The sequence below is a fragment of the Vicugna pacos genome, chromosome 23 (genome assembly GCF_048564905.1).
Source record: "Vicugna pacos chromosome 23, VicPac4, whole genome shotgun sequence".
In the NCBI taxonomy this organism is placed as follows: Eukaryota; Metazoa; Chordata; class Mammalia; order Artiodactyla; family Camelidae; genus Vicugna; species Vicugna pacos.
This window is the reverse complement of record NC_133009.1, coordinates 38,559,510-38,575,172: the sequence shown is the minus strand read 5'-3', so window position 1 is coordinate 38,575,172 and position 15,663 is coordinate 38,559,510. Positions and strand designations below refer to the sequence as shown.

Sequence of the window (15,663 nt, the reverse complement as noted above, 5' to 3'; positions counted from 1 at the left end):
ACCCAGGAGAACCAAGGACAGGAGATGTGCTTGCACTGGGGACCTCTGCAGCCCATGCACGTGTGGCTGGCCCCCAGCCTGCCCTGGGGCACAGGCACTTGCCCTGCTGGTGCTCAGAGGCCAACTCGGGACAGGTCAGATTCAGGCATTTCCATCACTGCCCCCTACAAACCAGGCTGCTCACAGGGGTCACGGTTTCGGAGCCAAGGGGCAGAGCTGCTTTGTGGAGGGTCGGGAAAGGGTCCAGTCTCAGGCCGCCTGGGGTGGCAGAGTCCCCCTCGTCCAAGGGACCTACCAGAGGTAACAGTGATGCCCGGGGCAGCTGGCGGCCCAAGGCTGGCCCAGCTCCAGGCTTTGTGATTATGAGGTGACCCCTGGATCCCCCAGGACAAGGGCCCCTGGATCCCCCAGACTCCGTCCCCAGGGCATCTCGCATTCCCACGGGTGGCAGGCACTGCAGGTGTGTTGCACACTCAGGGGTGGTGTCACACACTTGCCTTTCTGGTGCCCCTCCCTGGGTCCCTCAGGGTGGCCCTTGCCTGGCTCAGCTGGGCCTGAGATGCGGGGCTGGCCCTTCCCTCCTGCCGCTGACCCCCAGGCCCTGTACTGATGGGCCTCCCTGGGCCTCCACCTCTGTGTGGCCACCTCCTGTCCCTCTTGTCCCTGTGAGCGCTGACCCTGCAGGGCCACCAGCTGGGCTGGGGTCCTGCTGTGTGTGGAGTGTGTAAGGGGGTCCTGACACAGAGGGGCCCCCTGCCGCCACTAATCTCCATTCGGGGCCCTGGGGCTGGAACCAGGGATCTGTGCCTCCAGCCGTCTGCTCAGAGACCCCAGGATACCTGTCACCCTGAAGCCCCCTCCTGCCTCCACATAGACGCACCGCACACACACCACACACATCACACACACTCTCACGCTCACATTAAAAGCCCTTGCTCTCGACCCAGACCCCTGCCCCTGGCCACTCCCTCTCTGGGGTTATGCTCAGCAGAGCTCATGTGTTCACAGCTGTAATGTTTGGTCAGGAAAAAGATTGCCTCAGTTTCTAATGGTTTTGCCCAAAAATGCAGCTGTGCGTCTGGGGGGAAGGGTGGCGGGGCTGGTGGTCTCTCACGTTCAGAGCAGTGTCCGCACTGGGAGTCACTGCTCCGCCTCAGGTCCCGTCCCACCAGAGCCTCCCGGCCGTGGAGCAGGTCTCGAGCGGACCTGGCAGACCAGTTGCGCCAACACTCACAGCACAAACTCAGGCCCTGGGCCCCCCGGCACGTCAGGGACTGAGCCCCAGGCCCAGCTGTACAGCCCGCTCTTCCCATAACCTGCGCTAGGTAGCCTGCGGCTGTGGTCCCCAGCGTCCCTCACCCCCTTGGCCGTCCATTTGGGTCTCTACCTGCCCACCCTGCTCCCCGACCCTGGGTCCTGGGGGTGCCTGTGGACTGGGAGATGTTGTGGGGTGCCGGGCAGGTGTTCGAGGTGAACTGGGAGAAGGGCTGGGCTCCGCCGTCCTGGGTCAGGGCTGGCCCTGCTGGGATGCGGCAGGCTTGCTAGGGATGGAGGGGTCCGAGGGGCAGCTCAGTTACTGGTGTGTCCTTTGTCACTTCCCAAACAAGAGCTTTGGGCCACGTTGTCTGTGGGTTCCCTCAACCCTTGTCCCCAGAGTTTTATCTGTCTGTGATTTAGGAATCCCATGCCCAGGGTCTGGGTCCGAGGAGAACAGGTGCTCGGGGCTGCAGGAGCCCCAGCCTCGCCTGGAGCGCTCTCCTCTGACCCTCCTTGCTCCGGTGGACAGGACGGGATGTGGGGGCGGAGGCTTGAGGAGGCTGCGACGCTGGCCTTAGTCACACGGCGGTTAGGGGATAGAGGGGCTGCAGGACGGAGGCCTGGGGTTTGGGGACCTTACTCTGGATGCAGGGAAGGTGCACACACGTCATTGCAGCAGGAGAGACCAAAGTGAGACACTGGGGTGGACTTCCCAGGGGTCAGGGGCGGGTGGCCTCCAGGACTAGTCCCTTTGCTGCTACGTGGTGTGGGGAGATGGCCTCACTCCTGGGACAGGTGCCCACAAGGAACTTACAGAAATGAGCCATTTATTTTCAAAACGAGCTAGAAAATTGATTCATTAAACTTTATCCTCTGCCTTCCAGGACCAGATGCTGGACTGGGCATGCAAAAAATAAAGACACAAATTTATCTTCACGGGTTGATCTCTGTTAGCCACCTGCTCCTGTGGGAGGCATCGTGCTGGCTACCCTGTTTGCTTCCCATAATTTCGGCGAAGATCCAGCATCCAGTTAGGTCTCCACTGTCTGCGTAGCCAAGGCCGGAGCGGGGCGATCTGCAGAGGCCCCCAGTACCCAGACCGTGGCTCCCTGGTTGGGGGGCAGTCGGTGGGCACGTGGAGGGCTGTGTGGGCACCCGGCTTCTGGCGGGGGTGGGGGGCGGGGGCTGGAGGCTGAGACCCTGCAGACTTAGGCTGAGTCTTCCTGCTGAGCCGTGGGGACTGGCTTGTCACTGTCTGAGGGAAACCGGCCTCATCTCCGCAGGGGCAGTGCCAGACCTCCATCCAGCAGGACTCGGTGAGGACAGGTTCCATGGTTAGACCTGCGGGCTGGCCGTCCCCTCCTGCGGCCTTTGGTGAGGGCGAGGTGGAGGGCGTAGTCCAGGCCCGTGGGGCCTTGAGGCTCATTTTATTTCCAGCAACTGGCCTTGGACTCTCCATCCTCTGGCCAGTCTTTCTTGGAGCCTCGTTTTGCAAAGTGCGGCCCTGACCACCTGCACCGGCATGGGCAGGCCCCCTTCCCGGACTCTGCGGGCTTTGAGGATGGACAGGCAGCCGTGCTGTTGTCTTAACAAGCACCCCGTCAGCTCTTGGCCCCACCTTGTATTTGCTCCCCAGGCCCTCCCTCACCCCCCGCCTGCGACCCTGCTGCCTCCCGGTGCCGTCCACAATTCCCTGCTTGGATGGCTGTGACCCTAGTGAGGAGAACACTGCCCTGGGAACCCTGGTTTCTTCCTCATCCTCAGCCCTGCCAGTCGGCAGCTGCCCCAGGCTGCAACCTGTGCCCCCAGGGAGGCTGGGCAGCTCTCAGCCCTTGAGGACTAGGCTTCTCCTCTGGCCGTTCCGGCCTCTGTCTCTGCTCAGACGCAGGAACTCCGCCCCTGGTGTGGGAAGGAACCCTGGAGACAGGAGGCAGCATGTGCTGTGCGGCCATGGACAGGTTGCTCCACCTCTCTGGGCCCCCTCTTCCTGCAGGAGTCTTGAGACCTGGTGTTGCATCTTTGGCATCTGTTTCCTTAGCTTCTAGTGGGAGAGGTGGCCTCTCCAGGGAGGGACTCTGAGGTTTGGCTTTTTGCCAGGGCACACGTGCTGTAGGAAGGTTCTGTGAGCTCACAGCAGCCACCACTGGGCAAGGTCTGACCATTTAGCTCCACGGAGGGCTGGCCTTGGAGGCACCTGGAGGCAGAGAGGCCTTGGGCTGCGCCTGTCTTCTCACGGTCTTAACTTCAGCTCCAGAAGAGACGCAGGCTGGGTGACGGTGGTCGAGCCACGTTGGAGGGAGAGTCAGCCTCGCAGATGGGGAGCTCGTCCCGGTGGTTGGGACGGGCATCGCCTCAGTCCCAGGGTCCACTCCAGGTCGAGGAAGCCAGGCCCCGTGTACCATTAAAGGTCTAAGGTCCCCAAAGTCAGATGCCACCCCTAAGTGGTGAGGGACCTCGAGGCCTGCTGGCCCGGCCCACAAGGAGGCCGAGGAGGGTGGGGCAGCATGCACCCTCCCCGGGGGTCCCGCTCGCCCTGGGTGGGCCTGGAAGGACACTTCTTGTCCTCTGCGACCTGAGGGTCTGTCCTCCCCTCCATTTTCTCCTTCACACAAGCTGGACTGTGAGACACAGCCAGGGCGCGGTGGCAGAGTTTCAGTCTAAGGATCGGAGAGTAAATATTCAGGCTCTGCGGCCGCACAGCCGGGGCGGCAACTGCTCACCTCCGTGGCCGCATGAAAGCAGCCGGAGAGGATGTGTGCTGGTGTGTGTGCTGTGTTCCAACAATGTTTATTCACCAAGTCGGAGGGTCTGGACTTGGTGAGTGGGTCACAGGTTACCACCTGGGGGGCACCTGGGCCGCAGGGACAAAGTGGATGCAGCCTCTGCTCCAGGGACGAGATGGTGTGTGGGAAGCGCGAGGCCGGGGCGAGGCCAGGCAGGCTTCCCTGAGGAGGTGTCATCTGAGCTGAGCTGAGAGAGGCATTAACTCAGCGAGGCGGAGGGGGGCACAGCGTATGCAAAGGCCCCAAAGGGGGGCATTAAAAGGAATAAAAGGTGTGTGTGGCTGGCATGAGAGACCCAGGGGACAGGAGGATGAGATGCCGCTGGACTCAGCAGGGGCTCGATGGTCATGTGTGGGGTGGCTCCTGTCCCTGGATGGTGTCAGGTGGTGACGTGATCAGATTGCTTCGGGCCCGTGCAGAACTGACAGGGCAGCGCGAGGGCGTCAAGGGGTCGGCAGGACCTCTGGGCCAGGGTGTGGAGGAGTTCACCCGGGGCCACCGAGGCCGAGAAGGCCGAATCATGTGGAAACCAGAGCGTGGTACCCAAGGGGAAGGCAGGTGCAGTCGAGTGACCATCATAGGCGGTTCAGTGCGACTCGTGGTCACTGGTGTGTGACCTCACAGAGCTGAGTGTCGGGGTGAGGGGCAGGCCCCTGTGGTTTTGGTGGCATCTTAAACAGGAAAGGTGCAGGGAGGGGAGGGGATGTTGAATTGAGAAAGAACAGGCCAGGGGCCCCGTCAAACAGGGAAGGACCTCTGGGGGACAGGAGGGCGGGGAGGGGTCTGTGGTCCCACCTGGGGTGGGAGCGTTGGCAAGGTTCCTCCAGGGCTTCTGGGAGCAGCAGGCAGGGTGTGGGGAGCACATCTGCGGGGAGGGAGGCAGAGGGGCCGCAGGGGGATTAAAGCTTCCGTGCAGCGTTGAGGGCCCGGTCTCAGGGCACTGGGAGCCGTGTCTCAGGCGCTCGGGCCGCGATAACCGGCACCACGGGCCAGGCGACGTTTCCCTGTGCTCTGGAGGCTGGGCACCGAGGTCGAGGTGCCGGGGTCCCCTCAGCACGGCCCTCCCCCCGCGACAGACGTGCCCTCGTGGGAAGGAACAAGCTCTCGGCCTCTTCTGAGCGCTAAGCCCACCCGTGGGGGCTCCGCCTCGGGGCCTGGTCACCCTGGAGGCCTGCTCCGCATACCACCGCTCTGAGCGTGAGATTCGACACGTGAACTGGGGGCACATTCAGTCCGGGCGAGGAGACTTCTCCAGGGCCGGTGTCTCCCCAGGTGAGTGTCACAGACGGGGACGCGGGGACCGGCGGGAGTCACTGGTGTGACAGGGCCTGGTGAGAAGTAGCCCGAGGTCTGCTGGTCCCTCAGAGGCCAGGGGTGTTTCTGAGGGGAGTGCTGGGCTGGAGGGGAGTAGGAGCGACGGCCGGAGGCTGCCCGGTGAGTCTGTGGCTGGCGGGGCAGGACTGCAGGGCTGGGGGCAGAGGTGACGGGAGATGCCGCGGGGCGCCGAGGGCCCAGGCCAGCAGGGATGCCATTCTAAGTGTGACGCGAAGCCGCTGGAGGGCGGCAGTGTGGAGGGTGGACGGGGTTGGGGGGGCTTCCGGGTACGTGGCTGTTGTGGGCCTGCAGGTGGCGGCAGGGGAGGGCTGACTTTGGACATGTTGTGATGGGGCTGGGGGTCTGCAGGTGGCCTACAGTTTGGGGGTGAAGGCAGGAGGGAAGCTGGGAGACCCCAAGGCTCTTGTCGGAGCAGCTGGTGCCACCTGTGGGCCATGATCCGAGCAGGTGGGCCTGGGTCCACCCTGTCCACTCTGGCCCCCTACCCTGTACTTGCTTTAGCAATTGCCACCTTCCTAGACAGTCGTTACTCCTTTGTAATCTGTCCTCATGTTTTTGTGGGAGGTGGAGTTAAAGGGGCACAGGCTGGAGGCCCTGGAAGTCCATGCGGGCCCGGCTCCCTCTCCTGGTGTCTGCCACGGTGACCCCCAGGAACGTGGCCTTGTCTTTTGTAAGAACCTAAGGATGTCCTGACACTCATCTTTGGCTGTTTTTTGACTGCTTCCCCCTTCCTTCTCAGCCTCTTTTACTCGCTACAGAAGTGAAATTTCCAAATATAAACTTGTAGAGGTGCCCACATCCTTAAAGCCCCCTGACAGCGTCGCCTACTTTCTGGGTAAAGATAAAACTCCTTGCTGTGGCCGTGAAGGGGCGGTCCTGCTGCCCCACCTCCGCCTGCGCTCCCTCCACTCTGGCTGCGTTGATCTCTTCCGGGCCCTGGGTCCCCCATGCTGCTCCCACCCCTGGGCCTTTGCACATGCGGATGGTGCCTCTCCCGCCTGGACACCTTGCCTCCTCCTTCGGGCCCGTCAGCCACTGGGTCCTCAGGAGCGTGTCCTCACTCTCCCAAGTGAGGTGGAGTTCAGCCCGGCAAGCACCTCTCCTTTGTGCGTCTGTCACACATCATCTCTGTGCAGGTGTTTGACGTCCACGTTATCATAGGTCCCACAGGGAAGCAACATAGTTCAGCAGTATTTCCTGGACGATAGAGTAGCTCCCTGTTGTCTTCTCTGCCCGCCTCCTGCACTCTGACCCTGCCTGGTCCAGGTCGGCTCGGGCTGGTCTGTGAACTGGCCCCTCGTGGCACCCACTTCCCGGCCTCCACTCCCTGCGGACCTCCCGGCCTCCTTGAACAGACCAGCCTCTCCTCCACTGGAAACCTCTGCAGTCCCTGCTGGGGAGTCAGTCCAAGCCCCTTTCCTTGGACTTCAGGGCCCCTTGGACGCGGGCCCCCAGCTGGTGTCCTGGGCATGGGGGCCCGTCAGCACCGCGTCCTCGTTGGTTCTTCTTCTTTGGTGACTCGCTCATCCTGGGGCTTGGACGGTTGGCTCCTTGAGAGAAGGTGTGGCCTCCGCTGCACCTGGGTTGCTTGCAAGGCAGTCCAGGCTCCTCGATTCTGATCCGACCAGGTTACTGAGTGTCTCCTCCGTATCAGACACAGTCAGATTTACTCTGAACTTTCACAGCAGTTTTGAGAAGTAGGTATTATTTTCTGAGATTTTTATATGAGGGGGTTGAATTTGAGAGAGATTTGTTTGGAGTCCTCTGGCAGCAGTGGGGTCCCTGGGATCACAGCAGGAGCTCCCTGCCTGGCTGCCTCTGGTGGTGTGTGTGTCGGGGGGGGCAGGGCATCAGGTGGGGCTGTGGCCTTGGCCGTTGGGGTGGGATAGGCTGATGGCATCTGCAGGAAGCTTGCGTTCCACTTGGTGGGGAAGGACTGGGCGTGCTCCCCGAGGTCGGGGCAAAGTCAAGAGCCCCTCTCACGACTCCCACTGCACGCTGTGCGGGGGTCTCGCCAGGGCAGCTGAGGAAGAAAAAGGAACAAAAGGCATCTGGACAGAAAGAAAGGTGTGAAACTCTCTCCCTTTGCCTGATCTTGTCAATGGAAAGTTGTGGGGAGACACACAATACAGACACACACACACACAGACACACAGACACACACACACACAGACACACAGACACACACAGACACACACACACAGACACACAGACACACACACACAGACAAGACACACACAGACACACACACACAGACACACACACACATACACACAGACACACAGACACACACACAGACAAGACACACACACACAGACACACACACACACACACACAGTAACACAACCAATAAGCCAGCTCAGCATGTGGCAGGACATGGGGTCAATACACAGAAATGGGCTGAATTTGCACCTGTTAGCAATGAACAATCTAAAAACGAAATTAAAGCAATTCTGTTTACAGCAGCATCAAGGAGAATCAAATATCTAGAAATAAATTTAACAAAAGTGCTGCGGGCAGAGTGTCCGCACGTGTGTCTGTGGTGTTCACCCCACCGCTCCGCCCACAGCGTCCTCCTGCAGCCATGAGGAGCATCTTCAAGAGGAACCAGGAGCCTGCGGTGGCTCCCGCCACCACCGCCGCGCCTGTCGGGCCCGCAGACAACACCACGGAGAGCGGGGGTGCTGGGAAGACCAAGGACGTGTTTGCCAAGATGGGGGAGCAGTTCTTCAATGACATGAAGCTGATCCCCTGTGAGTGCCCCTCGCGCCCGGGGGCCGGGCTGGGGCCCTGTGGGTGGGACGGCTGAGACCCTGCCCGGATTACTGGGGGACCCACTTCGGGGGGTTGGCAGTGTGGTCTGGCAGTAACGAGGGAAGGAGGGGCTTTATGCCCTGACCACACGCCCAGAGGCAAAATGTTCCTGTAATGTAGGAGACTGTCGGAAGAGAAGATAAAAAGTGACGGGACAGAAACCGTCATTCACGTTTCTAGCCACACTCTGAAACCGCTTTATTTCAGACAATAGAACATAAAAGCCCCCTGCTTCCTGGATTTCTGGTCCAGTCCAGGGAGCCAGCCCGCTGGGAGACGGTGCTTCAGGCCCATCCCCAAAGCCTGCAGGAGCTGAGGGCGCTTGCCTTCCGACCCTCGGCCAGGGCGGACAAGGCCCCACCCACCCTGCAAGGGTCCAAGCAGAGCCTGCGGTGCAGGCTGCAGCCACCAGGGCCCTGCGGACAGGAGGGCCCCCCGGGGTGTGGCCTGCACGCCAGCCAGTCCTAGGTGTGGGGAGCACATGGGTGGGGCCGCGGCCTCGCCCAGGCCTCTGGGGGCTGCGGGCGGCAGCCTGACGCCGTCTCCCGCGGGCAGTGCCGCCCTGGGCGCTCATCGCCGTTGTGGTGCTCGTCGGCCTCCTGCTCCTCACCTGCTGCTTCTGCATCTGCAAGAAGTGTTGCTGCAAGAAGAGGAAGAACAAGAAGGAGAAGGGCAAGGGCGCCAAGAGCGCCATGAGCATGAAGGACATGCGAGGGGGCCAGGTAGGGAGCCCGTCCCCTCGCCCGCAGGTCCCTCCCCTCAGCTCGCAGCGGCCCCGCTTTCCCCAGGGTTCTTTGGGAGACAGTTCCTGCCCGAGGAACCGGCATGGAGGGTGGAAGGAGGGGCCTGTTTCGAGTCGTCAGCCTTGGAGCGGTGGCCTCCAGTGCGCGCATGGGTGTGTGTGAGCACACGTGTGCGCGTGTGCACGTGTGAGCACGCGTGTGGGCACGTGAGAGTGCGTGTGAGCACACGTGTGCTGGGGCCCCCCAACGGGGCGGGTCTGAGCTGCAGGGTCTCTCACCACTGTCTTCTTCCTTCCTCTCCCATCTGCGGTGCACCCGGACTGCACTCCTGGTATGTGTTGCCCGGGCTGGGGGAGCAGGGGCCATGATGGTGCTGCCCTGCATCCCTTGACGTTCCCTCCTCCCCCAGCCCCCCAGGACGATGACGACGCTGAGACGGGCCTGACGGAGGGGGAGGGTGAGGGGGAGGAGGAGAAGGAGCCAGAGAACCTGGGGAAGCTGCAGTTCTCCCTGGACTACGACTTCCAGGCCAACCAGGTGTGTGGGGCCGGAGTGGGGGGCTGGGTCTGCAGGGAGGGGCCCGGCAGGCTGCCCACCGCCCTGGCCACAGAAGTGCCTTCCCAGCTTCGGTTTCTCCAAGCGTCCCTCCGGCACCGCGCGCCCCCACCCCTGGGCTGACCTGGCCACGCTCTCTCCCCACAGCTCACAGTCGGCGTCCTGCAGGCCGCAGAACTGCCTGCCCTGGACATGGGGGGCACCTCAGACCCTTACGTCAAAGTCTTCCTCCTCCCAGACAAGAAGAAGAAATATGAGACCAAAGTCCATCGGAAGACACTGAACCCTGCCTTCAACGAGACCTTCACCTTCAAGGTCCTCCCAGCCCTTCCCCTGTCCTGTAGGGCAGCTGAGGCCCTGGCCCAGTCCGGCCGGGGACCATGGCCTCCCCCAGAGCCCGGGGGCTTCTCTCTGAGTCCGCACGGCAGCCCCCACACTGCCCTGAACCTGCCCCTGCCCCTGCCCTGCAGGTGCCGTACCAGGAGCTGGGGGGCAAGACCCTGGTGATGGCCATCTACGACTTTGACCGCTTCTCCAAACACGACATCATCGGGGAGGTGAAAGTGCCCATGAACACCGTGGACCTCGGGCAGCCCATCGAGGAGTGGCGGGACCTGCAGGGCGGTGAGAAGGAAGAGGTGAGGTCGGCTCCACACCCCGCCTGGGGCCCTTGTCCCTGGGCAGCGAGGATGCCCACCTGTGAGCGCGGACAGCGGCCAGGCGCTCAGGTGGACGGGACACGTCAGTCTTCTCCCCACAGGGAGCCCCCGTGCTCTGGAGGGTCCCCGCAGGGGCCCGTCTCCCCTTCACCAGATCACTGAGCCCCTGCCGTGCACCAGAAATTCCATTTTAGCCGCCGCCCTGCCAAGCACCGGCCGTCTGTCTTGGCATAGCCCCCGAGTGCACAGCACCAGGCGCCGAGGGGGCCCAGGCTGCCTGGAGGAAGGGCCAACACCCTGCTCGGGACGTGGGTGTGGTGGGCGGCCTCGGCCAGGCTCGAGGTCCGACCTTCCTCACATCAGAGGGGACTCAGTCTCAGCGGGATGGGGTCAGCCCTGCTGGAGGCGGGGTGGGGGCGGCTGAGACGACCCGCACCCACCCACAGCCAGAGAAGCTGGGTGACATCTGCACCTCCCTGCGCTACGTGCCCACGGCTGGGAAGCTCACTGTCTGCATCCTGGAGGCCAAGAACCTGAAGAAGATGGACGTGGGCGGCCTCTCAGGTGCGTGTGGAGCCCCTGCTGCTGACGGGGGCACGGCTGGAGCTGCAGATCCCACCCTCCCACCTGCTGGGGGAGCGCGTGGGGCGGGGCGCAGGGCCGCTCTGACCGGTGCTCTCCCCGCAGACCCCTACGTGAAGATCCACCTCATGCAGAATGGCAAGAGGCTCAAGAAGAAGAAGACGACGGTGAAGAAGAAGACCCTGAATCCCTACTTCAACGAGTCCTTCAGCTTCGAGATCCCCTTCGAGCAGATCCAGGTGCGGGGCGCCGCGGGGCCGGGGCTGGTCTCTCCCTCGTGCTGGGGAGGTGCTCCCCCGGGACGGGTCCTGCCACCGCTACCCTTGAGGCTCTTCATGGAGCACGGGCAGCGTAACGCTGGGCCCGGAGGGTCCTGCTGCCGGAAGCGGAGACGCACGGTTACAGGCCCAGAGCCCGCAGAACGACCCCGCCCCCAGCCGCCCAGTTTAGACCCCTCCTCACCCTGTTCCCCCATCTGCCTGACACACCTTCTGAGTGTCTTGCTGGTGCTGGAGAAGCACGTGAGAAGACGCCGTCCTTGCTCCCAAGGAGCTGTGGTCGGGAGGGGCAATATGCAGGGAGAGGGGCTTTGGGGTGCGGGGACCCAGGGGACCGTGACAACCCAGCCCCTCCAACTGGTTCACCCCAAACGCCCCCACTTCCACCCCCACCACATGGCCAGCTGCAGACCTTTAGTGTCCACCGCTGAGACCCCCACAGCCCTGACTGGGGTCCTCCCTCCAGGCCTTCCTCCTGCAGCGACTCTCCCACCAAGACCCGGGTCCCCTTCTACAGGGTCCCCGCTGCCCCTCCCGCAGCTTCCCTCCTGGGCTTCTCTCCTGCCTTCCCTCTGCCTTCACCTCCCGGTTCACACCGCTCCCTCCTGAGGCCTGCCTTGCCGGTGGGGCAGGACGGTCCCCCCACCCTGGGCCCCGCGTTCCCTCGCTGGCATCCCTAGCACAGCCTTCAGCGCTTTGCGCTGGGAGCTTGGGAGGCAGTGCCTGACCCCTCCCAGGCGCTCGGAGCTTGGAGCTGGAGCGCCACTCGGTGAGAGGGGTGGGAACGGAGGTCGTGCCGGCGCTGGAGGCAGGCCCCGGAGAGGCTGGTCAGGGGAGCCGGCCTCCCCGCCCATGCCTGCTGTCCCCTGCAGAAGGTCCAGGTCGTGGTCACCGTGCTGGACTATGACAAGCTGGGCAAGAACGAGGCCATCGGCAAGATCTTCGTGGGCAGCAGCGCCACGGGCACGGAGCTGCGGCACTGGTCCGACATGCTGGCCAACCCCCGCCGGCCCATCGCGCAGTGGCACTCGCTCAAGCCCGAGGAGGAGGTGGACGCGCTTCTGGGCAAGAACAAGTAGGGCGGCGGCCGGCGCGAGGCGGGCGCTGCGCGGCTCGGCCCAGCTGTGCAGCCCAGAGGCTCCTCCTCCACTGTCCAGTTGTGCCCCTGCCCCTGTCCTCCCTCCTCTTAAAGACCGCCCTCCCTCCGGTGGCTGTGAGGAGCGGCCCCGCAGAGGCGGAGGAGAAGCCTGGCTCTCATCGCCCCCCGGGCCTGTCCTTGCTGCATGCCCGCACGCCCTCGCCCCACAGCTCCACCCGGGCCTCGGCCCGCAAGGCTCCTCCTGTTTCCCGAGCGCCTGGACCAGCAAGATGGCAGCACCTGCTGTTTCCCGGCAGAAGGCAGCGCCGTGGCCGACGACCCGTGTGGGCGGCTCTCCTGGAGGGGGGCTGGGCTGGTGAGGCGTGCGGGACCCCAACCAAGAGCATCCACTGTGCAAGAGGGCGGCCCTCCTGCGAGAGGCCCCTGCAGCCCCCAGGCGGCTGTGTGGGAAGCCAGGTTTTCCAGAGCTCGGCCGAACCCTGATGCCAGCCGGGCCTCCCCTCCCCCACTGCCAGGGGCTTTCTGGACAAGAGGACTGAACCCTTGGCTGGACTGGCCTGTCAGTCCCGGGACAACAGTTCACATCAAACCATGAAGAAGCAGAAGCCCCATTTCCCCGAAACAGCGAATGAAGCCACGGGAGACGGAGGCTGGCACTCACCCCCCACTCACGCCTGCGCTTTTCCCTTTTCCTCTGAGTGGAGCAGTGCTATCTGAAGGCCCACTACCTGTTCAGAGCCAGAGCACCTTGAAGGGAAGGTTTCAATTCCTTAGTTCCCCCGAGGCCCAGGTAAGAAGGGGAGGACGGGGCGGATGGAACACAGAGCCCCCTTCCCCCCTCGCACCTATGGGAGGGGGCTGCGGGGGGGCTGCCATTCCTTAGGGGGCTTCTCTGTGAGTCCCAAGGAGCCGGCGTCCTTTCCAGATGGTGGTGGAGGACGCCGCACAGTCACTTGTGTGCCCTCCCCTTTGGTCCCCAGCGTTGATAAAAGCCATATATATGTTAGTCAAGTTTGCACTGAGTCTCCTTCCAAACTTCCGCCTGGGTGAGAGCGTCGGCCCCCACTTGGCCACCCTGGCCTCCCTTCAGCCCCAGGCCCTCGCCGTCCCTGCACCACAGAACACCCGTGGCTTTCCCAGAGCTCGGACTGTCTCCCCTTTCCCAGAGAAAACGGCAGCATGGCCTGTCCTGCCCCGTCCTGGCCACCTCGGGTCCCGTGGCTCCTGAGACGGGGCCAGCAGGAGGAAGGTGCCGTGTCTTGGAAGGAAGGGAGAAGGGCCTGGGTCTCCGCTTGGCCGCATTCCGTGGTTGGAGTTGCTGGTGAGGAAGCCCCTCCACACCAGCAACAGGCTGGGAGGCAGGGCCCCGCCTGGCCCATCTCAGGACCCCAGCTCCTTCCTGCCCGCGGCCCTCGGCTTTCACTGGGCTGTGTGTGTTTACTAGGACGCGGACGATGCCTGTGAGCTCTGGTCCTTGGGGCCAGAGTCGTGGGACAAAAGGGAGCCCTCGGGACCTGCGTGACCACAAAGCAGAGTGTCCCGGCCTGGACACCAGGGGTCACTGGACTCTCCCCCCCTCCCCAGAGCTGTGGGACTTGGTGCTTTCTCAGGGTCTCCCCTGCCGTATCCCACAGACCATGTCTGCGGCAGCCCCCATCACTCTCACCTGACCCTCCCCACGCACCTTCTAGTGCCCCGGGGTCTTCTCTGCCAGGCACACCTCCTCCGCCCTCCCCGCCCGAGACTTGCCTCCCTCCTGACGGGAAGGAGTGAACAGGAGCTCCTTACGGGTGGGGGGCCGTGTCTGGCAAGGCACAGGGCTGTGGCTTGCCCTGGGCCCCTCTGGTGAGCAGCCTGAGGGGTGGGGACAGGTTGCTGAGAGGCTGAGTGGGCATCGGGGTGTCCTCCCTGGGGTCTGGCTGGTCCTGGGTGGGCACTTGGCCTGGACAAGCTGTCCCAGCACAAGGGTTTGTGAGTTTTCTGCACTTGAGGGTGGTCACTCAAACCCCAGGGCATCTTCCTTGCTATTAGGCGTGCTGCTGGGGGCCAAGTGCTGGGGCGCAGGCCCCGAGTGGGACGGACAGACTAAGCTTCTGGTGGGGCGGTTCTGGGGCCCCCCCACCCCGGCTGCCAGTTTTCAGTCCTAAGTCTATTCCAGAGAAAGGAAAACAGCGGAGGTGATTTTTCACAAAGGGACTGAGACCCATCCCACCCAGAATCTGGAGGTGAGGCCAGAAAGCTCTGTTTTCTGCTCTCTCCTTGAACAATCATTTCAGAATGGGAGCTAATCGCCAGGGCCATGGGCAGGTTTTCGGATGCCGGCAGCAGAGCTGAGGTCTGGGGGAAGAAGCCTTGGCAGCCCCAGACGTGTGGCCAGGTGCCGGGTGTGGATGAGGAATGCCCCCGAGGTCCCTCAGCTGGCGGAGGGGGGACAGCAGGGCCGAAACAGCCTTCTTCTTCCCAGGAAACCATATGCATCTTGTGCTTCTGCAGAATCAGTCTGGGACAATTTTGCTGGTCCAGGGCTTCAGCGGGGGGGAGGGGGACCCCATGGGTCGACCCAGCACCCTATAAACCTGCTCTCAGTGGGGGTGCTGGGTGAGCAGACAGCTGGTCGGGGAGACAGAGGGTCCCTGTCTTTTCAGTGTCTGGGGTTAATCCTCAGTCTCCTCGAATTAACCTCACAGAGAGGGGGTCCCTGGCGCTCCCACCCCCAAAAAGGCAGGAAGAGGCAGAGCCAGGAACTGCCCTCCTCCCCCACCACGGACCCTCCTCCCACCCGCTGCCTGCCTCAGGCTGGTGGAGGCCCTGGGTGCTGGCAGGTGGACGAGTCCCCAGGCTGGGTCGTGGTGGCACACAGCCCCGTGACATGGCTGCCAGCTGTGGCGATGACAATACAGGGCACCAAGTTAAGTTTGGGTTTCGGGTAAACAAAGAATGCTGAAGTGTCAGTCGGTCCCAGAGGACACACAGGACACGCTGCCCCTCCCGAAACTCAGACCTAGCTGGCCCCCCGCTGCCTTCCAGCCCTGGCCCCCTGCCGCCCCTGCCCGCCCCCAGCCCCGGGGGCAGGGACTGGGCGCCAGATCTTACGGCACCCATTTCTCGAGCTGCAATATTGGGAAGGGGACACTGTGACTTGAAGACACAAGAATATATTTTTTAAGTGACGACAAAACAAGAACCTTCTGAAGCCGTCTGAGCCTCGTCTGCCCCACGTGTAATTTAGTCACATACGAAGAACACAGCTGCCCGTAAACGCGCACCCCGATCCTGGCAGTCAAGACGCATGTCCCCGAGTCTGCGCAGCCGCATGGCCATGCTGAGCTCTGCCCCCACCCTCTGGGCACAGCCGAGGCAGCGCCTTCAAGTTCACACCATGTGACGTCCATCCCGTCCCCCGCTTCATCCAACAGACCTGGTCAGAGGCTCGGGGGCCACGGGCTCCCCACTGGCCGGCCCCCAGCCGCCCCATATCCAGCCTGGTGTCCGGGTCCCGTCACTCCTGTCTGTATGTGTGGTGGCCCCTTCTGCCCACTGTTCGAATTAACTGAAAAG

At 63.1% G+C, this 15,663-nt stretch overlaps 2 protein-coding genes across 5 annotated transcripts in view; one reads left to right on the top strand and one right to left on the bottom strand.

Moving 5' to 3' along the window:
- The window catches only part of SYT2 (synaptotagmin 2), a 68,341-nt gene extending 55,965 nt beyond the window's left edge, over positions 1-12,376 (top strand). Inside the window, exons 2-9 of one of the 2 annotated variants that reach the window (XM_072948868.1) lie at positions 7,945-8,128; positions 8,745-8,911; positions 9,350-9,469; positions 9,635-9,802; positions 9,958-10,125; positions 10,593-10,710; positions 10,834-10,967; positions 11,879-12,376. In XM_072948868.1, coding sequence (XP_072804969.1) covers positions 7,960-8,128; positions 8,745-8,911; positions 9,350-9,469; positions 9,635-9,802; positions 9,958-10,125; positions 10,593-10,710; positions 10,834-10,967; positions 11,879-12,085 — 1,251 coding nt within the window. In that variant the 5' untranslated portion in view covers positions 7,945-7,959 and the 3' untranslated portion in view covers positions 12,086-12,376. Of the gene's footprint in view, positions 1-7,944; positions 8,129-8,744; positions 8,939-9,349; positions 9,470-9,634; positions 9,803-9,957; positions 10,126-10,592; positions 10,711-10,833; positions 10,968-11,878 lie in introns of those variants that run through there. The other variant, XM_072948869.1, reaches the window with a different exon arrangement.
- Positions 8,403-15,663, bottom strand: part of PPP1R12B (protein phosphatase 1 regulatory subunit 12B) — a 140,334-nt gene continuing 133,073 nt past the window's right edge. The window contains exons 25-28 of one of the 3 annotated variants that reach the window (XR_012063674.1): positions 9,967-10,101; positions 9,612-9,718; positions 9,211-9,279; positions 8,403-8,829 (exon numbers count right to left, since the gene is read on the bottom strand). The gene's annotated coding sequence lies outside the window, so the exon portion shown is untranslated. Of the gene's footprint in view, positions 8,830-9,029; positions 9,280-9,477; positions 9,719-9,966; positions 10,102-15,663 lie in introns of those variants that run through there. The other 2 variants (XR_012063673.1, XR_012063672.1) reach the window with 2 other exon arrangements.